This window comes from Anguilla rostrata, chromosome 6 (genome assembly GCF_018555375.3).
Source record: "Anguilla rostrata isolate EN2019 chromosome 6, ASM1855537v3, whole genome shotgun sequence".
In the NCBI taxonomy this organism is placed as follows: Eukaryota; Metazoa; Chordata; class Actinopteri; order Anguilliformes; family Anguillidae; genus Anguilla; species Anguilla rostrata.
In genome coordinates, this window is record NC_057938.1 from 5436224 (window position 1) to 5452076 (window position 15853).

Genomic DNA, 15853 nt, shown 5'->3' on the forward strand with positions numbered 1-15853 from the left:
AAAAGGGTATTCAGTGGAACTTTCAACATTCAGAGGAGCAAAGCTATTTATGAGAGAGTTGCTGTGAGCTAGGACTGGAGTCATTCCATTGATTGGTGACAGGTCACTAAATTGTTTGGACAAATGTTTATGCGAAGGAAGCGTAGCTGCTATCAAAGCGACGGCTAGCTGCACTGTTTCCGCCAAGCTCACAAGAACTGGGGTGCGACCCGATCCAGACAGGTGCTGAAGTGACACGTCCGTCCAGCCTGGGTCACCTGACCCCGATACCACCCCCCCACCCCCGTGATGCCGGTGCTCGCTTACGGCTGGAGTCCAGCCGGGCCCAGTGTCAAGTGGGTGAGCGCTGAATAGACAGAGTCGGGGATGAGCGCGGGGATGGGTTGAAAAGCCATTTGGAGAATAGAGCTCCTCTGCTCCCATTGTCTTCCTGGGTCCAGGGGGAGAGATGATTCGAGAGGGGGGGGGGGGTGGGGGTGGGGGGGCAGGGGGGAGAGAGCAAAGGGAGTACAAAAGGAGAGAGAGACCTCAATGTCAGGTTTCAGCCTGCCACTGGACAATGAAAGGCTAAATATAATCTCATGCTGGGGCAACACTGAATGAGTGTGTGTCTCTCTCTTGATTGGTGGATAAAGGACGATGGGGATGGAGGCCGGGGATAGTGGAACAGTCACGTTATTGTACGGGGGTGGGGTGGGGTGGTTTATGGGGGGGGGGGGGTGACGGGGGGGTGAGCGGACTACACACTCCTGAATGGCACAGGCTCCATTGTTGTGACTGGGGCAAACCTGATTACGTGAGTGTGTGTATTGATGTCAGCTACCACGGCAACCGAGCATCCTATGTAATCGTATAGGACCATTAGCGGAATGGCTACACGTCACGCTGAGAGGCGCTCCTTGGATTTTGATTAGATGAGCGTGCACCAAAGTGGCACGGAGGAAAATATAATTACTTTAAACGATCGGAAGATTGTGTTGGGCATGAAGGACAGCAGAACGGTCCACAGCTATTCAAGGGTGCTGGCAAAGGATTTCATGCCATAAATGGCTTCATTGTTTAAGCATGTGTTATTTCTACTTATTTTCAATGTATTGCATAACACAAAAAATTAAAACTGAAACATTTCGAGTGGAGACATGTTTTCTTATAATTTATGAAATGTAATATGGTTGACAAAACCATATGACACAGGCCTGGATTCACTTGGCATTTGTCCTTATCTATGACTCACAATTAAATTAAACTTTTACATGTTTTATTTAAAAACACAGTATGACAAACGTGCTGTAATGAAAAACATTGAACAAAAACATTGGCAAATAAACTAAATCTTGCATCAAATAGATTGTACACTTTCGCTTAAAGCATACATTCTGAGTAAATCAAGGACCATGTTCTGGTCTCATAATCAACTAACTTACTAACTAACTAACTTAAATAAATTTCATGAATTGTACAACATTGTTTTTGGGGCCTCTTTGGGGTGACAAATATTAAGCGGCATGGCCATTCCCCAAAGACCATTGCCTTCTGAACAATGGATTCAAAGCTTGAAATGAAAATGTTTGGCTACCATGCTGTGAGACATAGTAACTGTTCCTTCGTAGTTTTAAAGATTTATACCAAAGTTTTCAACACTTTCAAGAGTTTGGTTTAGGAGGCTTGCAAAAGGTTTTGAAATATACCGTTTTCAGTCAAATGCTTGTGTGCTGTCTCCTTTTGCACACAAGTTCAGACCACGTTTGGGTACCAGATAAACATAAAAGGTATAAAAGCTAGGGAAACAGAGGCTTGAAAGTCTTTCGGTTCTGGCATGAAAGGCTAAAACTGTAGGCCTACCTCAAATGGTAAAAAAAAAAAAAGGCTCCAGCGGTGCCGGCTTTAAAGCTTAATTAGAGCATGCGCACGCCGTAAATCATTGGCTTTCCCAGGCTAAGTGTGAAGGAACGGTATCTCTTTCGCCACTCAAACGCAAAAGCAGGTATTGGTTATATATAATAATTAGGACTCCAGCATAAAGCAGCTGGCTCTCCGATATGTTGTTTTTGGATTCAGGCTCAAATTCCTGAGGAGTTTTTTTTTTATTTTATTTTTTATGGATCTTTAACTTCGGGAGCCATCAGGAACTGATTGGCTGCGCTCTCGGGTCTTTACTTTCTGTCCCTCGTGATGCTCTAGCTCTAAGAAGAGTCTCACGGCCCGATTTCTGCGGGACCTGCGCTGCCCAGCGATCGCCGAATTTTTAATCGTGCGTTTCGCGGGGACAATCGGTCTTTCAGCGCGAAACCCGGGGCTTCTGCCTGCGCCGCGCCTCATTCTGTACCTGTCATGCCCGACGCCCGCGGCCGCAGGGCCGATTTTTCGGCTTTTTTTTTTTTTACAGCGTTTCCCTGTGAAGCGCGGCCAAGCACAATAAACGCGCTCGGTCAGCGGACTGCGCCGTAACACTAAACTGGACCCCACGTTTTCACGCGGTCTTTCTCACACTTTTAAAACCGTATTTCTGTCACACGCAATTCAAGGTGCTTGTTATTGTATCGCTCGGCGCTGTTTTCCAGAGACGTTTAATTTACAGTGTTTAATTTATTTCGGGGTTGGGCGGTGCGGTCGTAAATGGAATCACTTTAATACCGGCTCTCATACCTAGGCTGACCTGCTGAGCTCGGAGTTTTTCTCTTTAAAATGGTTTATAGCGCCCTGAGGGTGTCCTGTGCCAACGCACTCGCCTGCTTCCTGTTCAAAGTGTGCGGTGGCCGAGAACCCTGCTGGCTCGGTCCATATGGACGGTGCTCCTCAAAAAAGACCTCTTGTGTTTTAAACTGTGACCTGTTATTTACCATTAGCTCAAGAGTATCAGTGAGATTGTCAAACACCTGGTGTGGGCCAGGAAAAAGGCAGACTTATGGTGTCACAAACATATAAAAAGGACTCAGTTTTATTTTGCGAGGTAATTTCCTATTACAAAGCAGCTCGTGTGTAAAGTGTTTTGTTCGTTTGGAGGTGATAGAAATGGAACAATCTCAACATTAAATGCTAAACAAAGACTTTGCACATGAGCTTCCTGTTCGAAATGTGTGGTGTCCAAGTATACTGTGCTGGCTTGGTCCATTTCATTACAAAGCAGCTCTTGTGTGAAGTTAGTTTAAGCATAACAGAAACTGAACAATCTCAAAATGAAATGATAAACAAACCGGGCTGGTAGAAGAGAGTGTGTGCAAGGTTTCAGGATCCCCAGCTACCTTTGGGTATCCAGTGCAGAAGTGAAAAAACAAATGTGTTTGATTTTTTTTTCTCTGAATTTGTGTGTTGCGATGGAGGATGCATTAGTGGGGCTTTGTATACAGTAGCTGCCAGCCTTCAGAGGCCGGTGTCTGCTGTTGGACAAAAACCCTGACAGAGAGCAGATGTGCAAGAGAGCTATGATTCATGCGGATGTGCTGGTACACTACTTTCATTGTAGCAGTTTTCCCACTAAAACTGTGTGTGTGTGCGCGTGCGTGCGTGCGTGCTTGCGTGCGTGTGTGTGTGTGTGCGTGTTGGTGTGCATGTGTGTGTGTGCATGCATGTGTGTGCATGTGTGTATACTGTATGTGTGTGTGCGTGCGTGTGTGTGTGCAAATGCGTGAATGTGCTCTTTCTGTCGCAGTTCGAGGGCTGCAACAAAGCCTTTTCTCGCCTGGAGAACCTCAAGATCCACCTGCGCAGCCACACCGGGGAGAAGCCCTACCTCTGCCAGCACCCGGGCTGCCAGAAGGCTTTCAGCAACTCCAGCGACCGCGCCAAGCACCAGCGCACACACCTGGACACGGTAAGCCCCCGCGCGCGTGTAGCATAGCGCTCGCCAGCGCTTCGCGCGGACTCGTAAATACGCCCGCACCTCTCTGTCAGCGGCGGACGCCTCGCTGGAAGTGTTCCCCGCCAGCCGGCTGACGGGTTCGCGACGCCCGGTCAATGGCACGCTGTTTAAACACGGCGCAGGGTCGCCGTCCGTCTGACGGCTTACGGTAGCCGCGTTTGGGAACGCTAATGTTCTGCGCTAACGCTAACTACCGTAACGCGCGGCTAAACCGGCGTTCGTTTTTTTTTTTTTTTTTGCGACAGTATTTGAGCAGAATTTTCGGTTTTCCAAAAATAACGCTCCGAGACATGAGTGTAAACACGGGGCCCCGAATCTCAGTTACATGTTTCTCTGCAAACACTGCGCGGGCCACGCGTTTTGGGGACGGACAAAAGCGGCAGTGTTAGGGCTCGCTGCTAGCCGCACCGCGGGGTCCTGGGGCCATGTTTGCTAAATGCACAGATCCACCTCACAGCTGGGACGTGCATTTGCATAATTTAACCCAGCAGAGAGCCTGGTGCGTTTGGACATGTCAGCTTCAATTTTCTCAGCCATGTTTCAAAGTAGCTCCGCATCTTTACATACTTGAATCCATACATTTGACGGGGAATGTAAAGACACTCAACCCCACGTGTGGACAATTTCACGTACAGGCTCAAATTTGAATAATAAGCAACATTACAACTAATATTAACGACCTGATCTGGAGAAGACAGCACTCATTACTTTTACCACCAGTTCAAAAAAAAAACAAAAAAAAGCTTAATGTGGCTGTGACCTCACTTCCTGGTTCTGTTGGCTTCCCCTAAATGTGCATTTTTGCACCACTGACATCTGCTGCATCACACTGCCAGACCACCGTTGCTCGGCAACTGCCCCAACAGCGGCAGTACAGACAGGGAGATGCCAATCACTGCCCATTAATACACTCCTACCACCTCGTCTGCCAAATATAAATGGTGCACGACCATAATGGGGGGGGGGGGGGAAATGTTATTTTTGATGAACTTCGCTATTTTTCCCCTTCTGTCTTTCCTTTCTGAAGACTATTAAGGAATGTATAAAGTGTATTGTTGCTTTTTATTTTCTTAAAGAGTAGCAGGAACTGGTAGCCTGATTTTTCCAAGCCTAAGGGGTCGCTACCAAAACAGTGTGCATTTACAGAAAATTACACCTGAGAAATTGGATATTAGAAAACACTGTTCAAATTCATTCTAATGAGCCACTTTGTTTCTGTTTGAATTTTGTGTTACTGAGCCCATAATTTTCCTCTGCTTTTTCATATGTTTGAGTGAATTGAAAGAAAAACAGTTAGCTTATGTCTGCTAGCCCTCCTCCATTACAGTAAGTTATTATTATATTTGGTCATTCAAGCTCTATTTTTGGCTACATCGAATGCTTTACCCAACCATTGATCTTAGTACCACAAATTCACTACCTTCCATTTGATATTTGTAGAGAATTTTTAACATATTTTGTAATAGTAAGTCTAAAGGTTTCAGTTCATGTCATCCAGTCAAGCTGAATGCATTCTACAGGCAGCAATGGACATGAAAAATGCTTTCCTGAAAATAAACTCTTCTCTGTTTCCTCTTTCCCTTCTCGCCCTTGTTTAAAGGTTCGGCTTTAAGGTACGGCTTTAACTTTGTGCTGTTTCAAATAACTCTCACCCTGCTTTCATTTTCTTAAACAAGTGATTACTGTTTCTACATCCTGTTTTGATTCATCCATCACATTGCCCGTTCTCAATTGATTAAAGCCACCCTGAAGCAATACGTCCGTCTCTTAGAATATCATAATATTTGTGTGTAGTAGTCAACCCAGAAGTGTCGTTACAACACACACTGCTGCACCTGCATGAGGACAACCAAAGGGGTCTTTTATCGTTTACACACAGGAAGTAAAAATATTTAGCCATCGAATTACGCCAAATTGAATGTTATCGTCAGGGAAGCAAGTGACACGTGAGATTTTCGGAGTGTTTACCAAACGTTGCGTTGGCTGCGAACAAAACGTGGGATGCGTAATTTTAGCGTAGGGAATTCTCATAAAGGTCTCTCGCGTGTTTACCAGCTCGTTCGCACCGCGGTCCTGGGGGCTTCCCTGTGTACATTCGCACAGATGGTTTTGGCTGTGAGTAGTGGTGGTAGCTGGGTCTGAAAGTGTTACCAAGCTCTCCCTTACAACCGCCGCCACCCCCCGGAAGGGAGCTTCCGTTTCCACACGGGCAGCGCAGCCACAGTCCGCGCGGAGCACTCCACACGCGCAGTTGCGCGGAAGAGAAACGGGAGAGCTCCGAACGCGGAGGAGGAAGAAAAGGGAGCGATCGTTTGTCCGTCATTGCTGCTAATAGCCCTTACTTATTTATCGCACTTATTTATCTAAGTGCTTTTCAGTGACAGCCAATTGAGCAAGAGGCGGGGGGAGTTATATATCTTTAATTGTATAACTGTCCTCAATCTGTTTTGGATTGTCGTTTTTTTTCACGAGCCCCCAAGCAGGCCAATTCCGACAATGTTTCATCAGCGGCAGATTCCTTTCACGGAAATACGTCTTAGGTTCCTAATTGACTTGCCAAGATTTTCAGTAATAAAAAAAACAACTAGGTTGTTTTTTCTGAATTGGTTCAGGACCATTCATGGACCATCGCTACTTCATTTTTAATACATTTAAGTTCCTATGAGTAACAATTATTTACATATTGTTTATGTATATATACAAATGTGTACTTTATTTAACTCATTAATGCATATATATGTGATGTGCCTAACCTGTAACTTGTTGGGTGACATACTCACCAAACCCAATCTTTACACAAATGCCTAGTGTTAATTCAACTCTTAACAGATAACGTTTATTCCCAGATTCCACAGTACACCATTAATATGTATACATAATGCAGTAAATAGTAATAAATATAACTCATTCCTGTAACAATTAATCTTAAATACCAATTAAACCTGTGTCTTTATTTTACTTACTTTTAGGTATTTCATACTTTAATCGTGAGTAATCTGCCTTGACTGCTATCAAGAAAAAGAAACAAATATATACTTTTACACTGTAAAATGCTCAGTGTTAAATCAACTCAGTGTTTTATCAGCCCAATAAGGCCCAAATGTGCTGCAGTAAAATCCAGTTACTGGCCTGTATGCAGCTGTTCAGAGGAAATAAAAGGTGATGAATATCAGTGTTGTCAGTGAACAGTAGACTTACTTATGGGCCCTGTGTCATAGACATTGTGCTAGCTTATTGGTCTGTGAGTCACACACGTGCCGAAAGGCATGCACGTCATGTTAGGTACAGTGTACCCCTGCCATTTCCATTGACCAAGGCAATGGCCTCAGAACTAGAGTTTGTCCCTAGGTGCTGCACTGCGGCTGCCCACTGCTCCTGAGGATGGGTCAGATGCAGAGGACAAATGACCCCACTGGAATAAAGTGTCACTTAATTACTTACTTGGTAATTGTTCAGTGGGAGTATAGTTTTTTTTTTTTTTTTTTTTAGGGGGTTGAGCAAGGGAGCAGAGCTATTCCTTCCTTCATACAGCAAAGATGAAAGCTAGGGAATTGAATACATCACCGTAGAGATGCACCAGCTGTTTTTAAGACTCAGCTATGACTCCACACATCCATGTTCCTGTGTGTGTGTATTCTCATTCTGGTGTCTGTGCACAGTGTTTACTCTAGCGACCGTGAGCACGCTCCGTTACGATGCTTCTCCCCGCTCTCTCGCCCCGCGGACAGAAACCCTACGCGTGCCAGATCCCCGGCTGCACCAAGCGCTACACCGACCCCAGCTCCCTGCGCAAGCACGTCAAGGCCCACTCCGCCAAGGAGCAGCAGGGTCACAAAAAGGTGAGTTTACCTGGCCGCCCAGGAGGAGAGGGAGGTCACTGCCCGAGCTCAGTGGCTTTTAGTGAAGCACATGAATTATTTTTTTAAATGTTAAGTTTTGTTACTTCGGTCATTTCATTTCCAGCAAATTTTGTTTATGTTTTTGTTCATTTTTATTTTAATTTTGTTTATGGAGGTGCATTCTTAATTTATTCTTAATACTATTCTTCTTCTCGTGTTTTTTGGTGGCATTGAGATCACAGCTGGGTATTGCTTTATGTGTGTGTGTGGGGGGGTTTGCTTTATGGGGGGGCTGGAGCATATCCCAGCATGCAGGGATAGGGCAAGAGGCAGGAATACACCTTGGACAGGTTGTCAGTGCACCACCTTGCTGTCCTTACCTTGGGGTGAAAGACCAAAATAAAGAAGATACAAGTCTGTTGCTAAATTGGTCACCATTTCTGCTCAGGCACTCAATAGCAGTCTGGAAATGCTGGATCAAGTAATCATTTGTCCTTATAAAAACAGCATTTTGTTAGTTATGTTTTCATTACGAGTACATCCTACTTCATTTTATTATTCTTCAACATTTTTCTCTCGAAAACCCTTCACTTCACGTCGAGGGCCAGGATCTTGGGGTTTACAGCTAGACGTGGTCACCCGCAGACAATAACAAAATAAAGCCAGGCAATAAAAATGCAATTATTCAAATTTCTCGCATTATTTACTCTTCCGTGAAGTTGATTGAATTTTCGTTTGTCATTTAAAAGAGGCTTTGGGTCCAGATACGACCGTTCCGGCTTTGAGACGGCTTGGAGAACACTGTGAAAATGAATTACTTGCTCCACAATAAGTTCCCTCTAAATATCAAAAGAATAGAGCCATTGTTGCGCCGGGGCTCGCCACGTCCCAGCTGCGGGTGATGTAGCCCCTTCTTGCGTTCCCGTGCTTTGTGTTGTAAACAGAAACACATGTGAGCTTGTGGCGTTGTTAATAAGCTGTGGGCCAGCAGTCCTGAGGGGACAGCCGCGGCATAAAAACGTCAAACAAGCCTGTCGGTTCCATCGCGGCGCAGAAAAATACGCCTGAGCAATAATGTCGGGGAAAGGGGAGAGTCCGATTCGACGAAACGCAGCGCGTGGTTTATGACAAACGGTGCGAAAGAACTCTCGCAGCTATTGACGTTGTAGCAATTCCAGCCTTCTTCCTGATTTTCCACAGAGTGGAAGTCCTCATTACAGTGCTTGGGGATTTTATTTTTTTCCAAGAAGAGGGGCTGCTTCTGAAAATCTTCCACAATTAGCAGAATGAAAGCATGAAGCATAAATTTCCGAATGAACAAATATCAGTAACGACACCCAAAGTACAAGGCCTCAAGACGTCTACAAGATGATACAATTGACACAACACACAATAGTTTATTCATCCCCTGGGCCAGAGTGTTAGGAAATGGCAATAAACTTGATATTCAATACACTCTACATAAATCAAACACACAATGCACGTTACATAACAACAACAACGACAGCAGCAGCTATAACAAGTATGCAGTTTCAAGTAAATAAGCACGTAGGATCGAGTGTGTCTGAGCCAAACTATTTGCCCTGTCAACAGCGCCAAGATGTCACTGTGCTCGTCATTATAATGATATTACTAATGCTGTTATTTCCTAAACATCCTTGCAAAATTACACAACCGCAGTTCGTACGAACCACAGAACACCACAGAATATAAATTAGTAATGGAAAATTACAAAATACCAGCTGCTAATCTCCTATCTCCTATTAAGTACCATTCACAGGCTATAAATCTCTTTAGTGTTTTCATTCAGTACTGATGCACATAATCTGTATCACTCTGCAATGAAGTTGTTAGTAGTGTAAGTCTATAGGAAGCCCATAGGGAACTGTGTGAAATCAGAATAGAATTCTCTGTGTATTTGCCAGTACATTGCCATGGATTTAATGAGGTCACCATGTGGAATTTAGCCTTAATTTAGAAGGAATTTAATAAGATTAATTCATTTGGAGTTTAAAATAAATACATTATGCGCTCCATGTGTACAAGTTTTACTCCCGAAACACCGCCATGCCTTTTGCATAAGGAAATAGTACTGCTAATTATATTACGGAAAGACGCAAGGGAAGGAACAGAAGGTCTTCCCAACGACCGCAGTTGCGCTATTGTGGTCGAATCTGTGGCGTTAACTCTAAGCGGTCTCATCTGAACTTCATTATCAGATGATGGAACTTTTCCCCCTTTGAAGACATTCGGAGTGGACGGGGTAATGAGCCCTGGAGTCATGGCAACAGCGCCACGCTAGTCCCCGCTAATGTCGTCTTCCAACTGCAAGCGGAGCTAAACGTGTGTTGCTTCAGAGCAGAACCTCATTAACGCAACTGGTACTTGGCTCTCAACGCTGCTTTCCAGAGTGTAAATACACGAAAGGCTGTTTCTTTTTCTCATTTTAATTGGCCTCATGTTTTAAATAAAATGCGGGGCCTACGCTCCAGAATGAGGATTCCACGAAAGTAGTTTCCTCTAGAGAGCACCATGAATTGCCACATTCTTTACAATTTATTCTTTTTTTTTTTGTTGTTCGTTCTCAAAGAGAATACAAATGTGTTTTCCCTTTCCATCTCTGACTGTGAATCAAGTTTATTAGGGGGGAAAAAAAAAAAAAAACATCAGAGCCAATGAATGTCAATAAGAGCCAAGTCATGTAGTTGCACAAACTATGTAGAGGCAAGAGTCAACCCCCCTGACCATGGAAGAGTGGTGTTATTGAAAACATTATTGGAATCATGGTCTTCTCATCCTGTTCTGCCAGTCCAGGTCTCGCTCAAAAAAAAAGGGGCTAAACTTTGCCATGAGGACAGGCTGTCTTTTCACAAAGGCCTCTGTGAAAAGAGAGCGTTCTTTCGCACAAAGCAAAAACAGAAGTCAACCCATTGGGGAAATACAGTTGGAACGCCGTTTGAGAAGGCATGAGGCTGCATAATAGCATCCGCCCTGCCATGAAGTTTCTGGTTAATGATGCTAAGCAGGGGGGGACCATATAATCCTAACTAATCAACCGTTTATGTTCATGCTGCTTGGTGCCGTTCCGTTTTTAGCTAACAGACTCAAAATGCTCCATCGCTGGAGCAGAACCGATAGGGGAAGTGAAAAAACATGTTCCACGAACTTGGAAAAAGTATTTTAAAAAAAGCACATAATTTTTATGTTATTTCTCTCATAGGTGAGATGGTTCCTCACCCCTCTCTCTCTCTCTCTCTCTCTCTCCCTATCTCCCTCTCTCTCGCCGCGTTTGATTGATTGGCAGGTGCAGTCGTGCCCTCACCTGGAGCCGGACGTCCTGAGCGAATGTCTGGCGATGCAGCACCTCCACGGCTCCGCCCCCTCTCACCACCTCCACGGCTCCGCCCCCTCTCACCACCTCCACGGCTCCGCCCCCTCTCAGCACCTCCACAATGGGAAGCTCGCCAGGTCACCCGGGCTGAGCCAAGACATCTTCACTGGTGCGTACAGTGGATGGCTCTACCTGCCCCGTCCCACTCTCACCTGCTGCGTCTTCATTATGTCCAATCACTTTCACTTCCCTCTGCACATCGTAGACTTCAATATATTGCATCTGGTTGCTTTCTTTAAGTGTTCTTCTTCTTGTCAGTAATCAGTTCTTTTAATTAAAATATGAATTTAATATTTTCCCGCAACCCTGCTCAGGATAAGCGGGTGTAGATAATGGATGGATTTAATATTTTCATGTAATGCGAAGTTGAGGGTCGTCAGTCCTCAATTCCACGCTCTGAGGTTGAATTTTCATAGACTTGCTTAAAGGGGTGGTTGAGAGTAATAATAATTTGTGTAATAAGCCTCATTTGCTCACGCCCCTAAACAAGATGGGGTTCTCCCTTCTGGCTCCAACAGCGAGTCGATAAGTGAACGAGAGGGCAGTTTTGGATTCGCCCGTTGTTCATTGAGGCTTGTGAAAGCTGAAGTCACTCTGACACACAACACCCACGCAAAAGTCCCCACTGTTGACTTAATACAGTCTTCAAAAATTTGACAGACTTAACCCATGATGTCTTCTTCTGTTTGGTCAGTGGAGACCTCTTATGTTACAAGACTCCTGTCCTTTCAAAAGCACAGGAAAGGAAAGCAGCCAAGTCAGCTGGAGTAAAATATTATTTAAGTGGAACGTGTCCCTTTGCGAGAGTCTGCTTTTCCTTGTGCTTCTGCTGGTAGAGAGATGCTTTCTCTCTCTCTATATATCCATCTCTCTCTTGCTCTCTATCCATCTCTCTTGCTCTCGCTGTTCCTCTCTATCCATCTCTCTTACTCTCTCTTTTCTCTCTATCCATATTTTTTGCTTTCTTTCTCTCTCCCCCCCTTCTCTTGCTCTCTTTATCCATCTCTCATTCTCTCTTTCTCTCTCTCTCTCTCTCTCTCTCTCTCTCTCTCTCTCTCAGCAGCAATGCACCCTTGCTCAATGGCAGACCACAGTTATTCCAAACAGTTCGGGCGAACAAAGCGTACCCAGTTTCAGGGGCACCTTCCGTGGGCACTCTGCCTTCTGTCTGGTGCCGTGTGGTCTCTCCGACGGTCCCCTCACCGGATAGTTGTTTTCCACGAAAAACAGCCCCTAAAATTGCAGAAATCACCGCCATTGTTTGCTGGTATGTTGCTGGTTTAGCAGCAGATGTTGAGGCTAAAGGGGAAAGCATTTAAAGAGGTTTTGATTGATGGGTTCTGGGTGATGAATGGTTGTAATCATGTCAAAAGCGTGTCCAATCGACCAATCGGCTTCTCCTGGCAAACAGCTGGAGCCAAGGAAAATCCAGGAGCACCCCTCTGCTAACTGGCTGGGACTGTCGCAGAAGTTCCCGCAATATTCATGTGTTCCCGCTGAAATTCAAAGAAGCAGATTCATCACTGGACAAACACGCATTTCTCAGAGTTTTACACTACAAGGAAACGAGAGCAGCTTTGGCGACCGTTCAAATGTTTACCGAAACAGTTTTTGTTTCCTGAAAGTCAGTGTTGTGCGTAGTGACGTTGGATCCATTTCTGTGGGAGAAACATTTCGTCAGAACAGTTTTTTTTTTTTACGGGAATACCAACTTCGCTAGAACACCTTGGTGAATTGGAACTCGAGGAATGTTTTACTCTGGAAAACTGTTTGACGGCATTTGCTCTTGCCACACTCCAGAAGAAAAATCCATTTCCGAAAGCATTTTGTGATGTCATCTATGATCCAGTGATTTCCAAGTCAGACAGCCAATCAGACACAGACAGATAAACCTGTCTGTTATTTAAGCCCTGTGTTTACCATTTAACACTTAATTTTCTCTTTATTTTTGAGATAGGAAGTGATTTTTTTTCACACAGAGAACTCTATGCATGGATCAGCTTGCCATATTACGTAGTTGACACCGCACTAGGTATTCTCTAGAGAGCAGGCAAAACGACATGTCTAGATATAGTCTGGCCTGTTTACGTCATTAAATGCCTTTTGTTCCCATGTTAATGACATGACTGTCTGGTAAACCTGAGTCAGACTTACAAAATCATTTCAGGCACCATGGAGACCTATTTCATTGTGCGCAAACATATCATTGTGTGCCAGCTTCCCCTTTCATGGAAAATATGTGTAGCCTCTAAAAATAAAGTGATCAATGAAACGAAATGTCAGAGAGGAAAAAAAAAAAACAGCAAATTGTGTGTGATACCACTTAACCTTAGACTGGTCCAAATGTGCACAACAGCGTAAACGGTGCGCTGCAAATTGCAAACAGCACAAACAAGGAACAGTTATTTTTTCAAAGGGCCCTGATTGGGTCAATCTGGGGATTTGCTGTCATAACAAAAGCATGTTGCCATGATAATTACCTAATTTGGCGAGGGGCTATCACGAAGGCGGGGAGCCGTGGTCGTGATTTTGGGCCTGTTTTTTTTTTTTTTTTTGTGGATTGACTTTGTTTGTCTTTTCAGGGATGTTCACTGGCTCCGCCGGCCCCCATAATAGGGCCACATCTGGGCTCCTCTCCTCCACCCCGGACCTGTCCTCCAGGCCCCTGGGCATCGAGGGGAGCGTCCACAGCCCCCACAACCACCTCTCCCCGCCGTCAGCCATGGACAGCACCAGGGAGGGGTGAGTACCCGCCAGCCGCGCCACACGCCCGTACAAAACAAACGAGGCCACGCGTTGCCCGGCGCAGGTGTGGCACAGCTCAACAGGCCGTAAAGGCTGTTTCGTAGGCGACTTTTCGTCATACTTGTTCCTGGTTATGGTTATACACTTTGTTGTACGTCGCTCTGGATAAGAGCGTCTGCCAAATGCCTGTAATGTATGTAATGTAATGTAATGACTTAGTTAATGCACCTGTCTTAACGACTACTTGTATTTTTTTCCATAGACTGCGTTGTTGCCGTTCTCGTTGTTAGTGTTAATCAGTTTAACCTTCAGGGTCCAAGTTGAACTATGCGGTTGTTCCCTGCACTTGGACCGGTACTTCTCTCTAGGGGTTTCGTCATACTTGTTCCTGGTTATGGTTATACACTTTGTTGTACGTCGCTCTGGATAAGAGCGTCTGCCAAATGCCTGTAATGTAATGTAATGTAAAGGCGACAGCGAGTTTTCCGTGTCAACGCCTCGTCAGAAATCAGGTTTTGTTCTTTGTTTCCTTCTCTTAGTCAGGCCTAGTTTCTTAGTCAGGCCTCCTCGGCTCTTGTCTTGGCAGCTGCTTTCGGTTTGGCGGTCACCGATGTGTCACAGTGTTGTGTTCTGTTGCCGTCACGTCACCTCCACCCCCCTCCCCCCCCGGCCTCTGTCCTCCATCCAAGTGACGGCTGCCCCCCCATCCGCTATCACCCATCACGTCACCTACCCCCATTCCCTCCATCCTCCTGTCACCCCCGCCCCCCCTATTCCAAGTGAAGGAGGACCCTTGTTAGAGAAGTCACCGGGTTCCATTCCGTCCAGAACTCCGTATCCGTTCCAAATTCCCCTAACGCATCCGAGTCCCGCAACGGGCCCCCCAATGGCGCACTTTATTTTCCCATTCCTATTAAAGTGACTTCAAATAAACTCTGAAGAGCAGCGCTCTGGAGAACAGGCGTGTCGCTAAAGCCTGTCCTGAGGAGGGGGGGGCAGCAAGAGGTCAGGTCAGTGCTATAAAAGGCCGACTCTGTCGCTAAACCCGCACAGTCCCCGATCACGCCCTCACCTTCAGTCGACACGCCTGCCTTCGTCGCCTGCCCCGGTCCCATCGCCCGTCGGTGCCCCGTGCAGGGCAGCCTCGCCCCGGGCTGACAGGGCGCGACCCCCCGGTTTCTCCCCGTGCCAGGCGGCCCGGCCTGCCTGACTCAGCCGTCTCTCGGTGTCTCGGCGTCTCGGCGAAGGTGGGCGTGCGGTGCGGTGCGGTCACGTCCACTCATCTGTTTCCAGTTCTTCTTTTTTTCCGCTGGGTCACAGACGTGGTCAAGGTTCTCATGTGCGTGAAGCTGAGGAGTGCCACGTCTGTGATTCCTAATTACACAGGTCCTTCCCAGAGTGTGTGGGAAGAAGGATCCCAGCTGAAACTGTGTATCTCAATCCCATAGACCCCTGATTTTTTATCTTACTCTCTACCCCGTGCTGCTGTCCATACCGTCCTACTTTCTAATGTCTTACTTTGCTTAGGACGCAGTGACTAAACCAGGAGAGACGGCTGTTTTTTTTTCATAACTTTGTTCACAGGAAGTATGTAAAGAACAGCTCTGTCCATGTCTGCTAACTGCAGCAGAAACAGAGTATGACTGCTTTCTGACTAAGATTTACAATGGGAGAGAATGTCCTCCTCAATCAGCGAAAATCCCACCCCTACATAAGACAGGACTGCTATACTGCTCTCAGCTGTGTTCATAGCCAAAGTGGCAGGAGCAGCCACATCTGCAATATTCATTTTGCAAGAAGCTGCATCCACTATGATGTAGAATAGAGCCTCCACTGTCGCTGGTCCCTACATGTAAATCTCATTTGTAGTACTATTGAACGATCAAATTCTCCCAAGTACACGCACCCCATCGTGAACAATTTTGCAGTGAATTAATTCCGCTTCATTTGAGTTGTGTCACCTGACTGGACGTAACTGTCCTTCGGTGCGTATTTAACTCCTGTGTGCACCAGTCAGTA

At 45.7% G+C, this 15853-nt stretch overlaps 1 protein-coding gene across 4 annotated transcripts in view; it reads left to right on the forward strand.

Annotated features, from left to right (window-relative positions):
* The window catches only part of LOC135258296 (zinc finger protein GLIS1-like), a 107325-nt gene that overhangs the window by 74489 nt on the left and 16983 nt on the right, over window positions 1-15853 (forward strand). For all 4 annotated transcript variants that reach the window (XM_064341695.1, XM_064341693.1, XM_064341694.1 and 1 more), the window contains 4 exons: window positions 3650-3811; window positions 7588-7698; window positions 11003-11198; window positions 13672-13831. In XM_064341695.1, the coding sequence (XP_064197765.1) occupies window positions 3650-3811; window positions 7588-7698; window positions 11003-11198; window positions 13672-13831 (629 nt within the window). The remainder of the gene's footprint in view (window positions 1-3649; window positions 3812-7587; window positions 7699-11002; window positions 11199-13671; window positions 13832-15853) is intronic.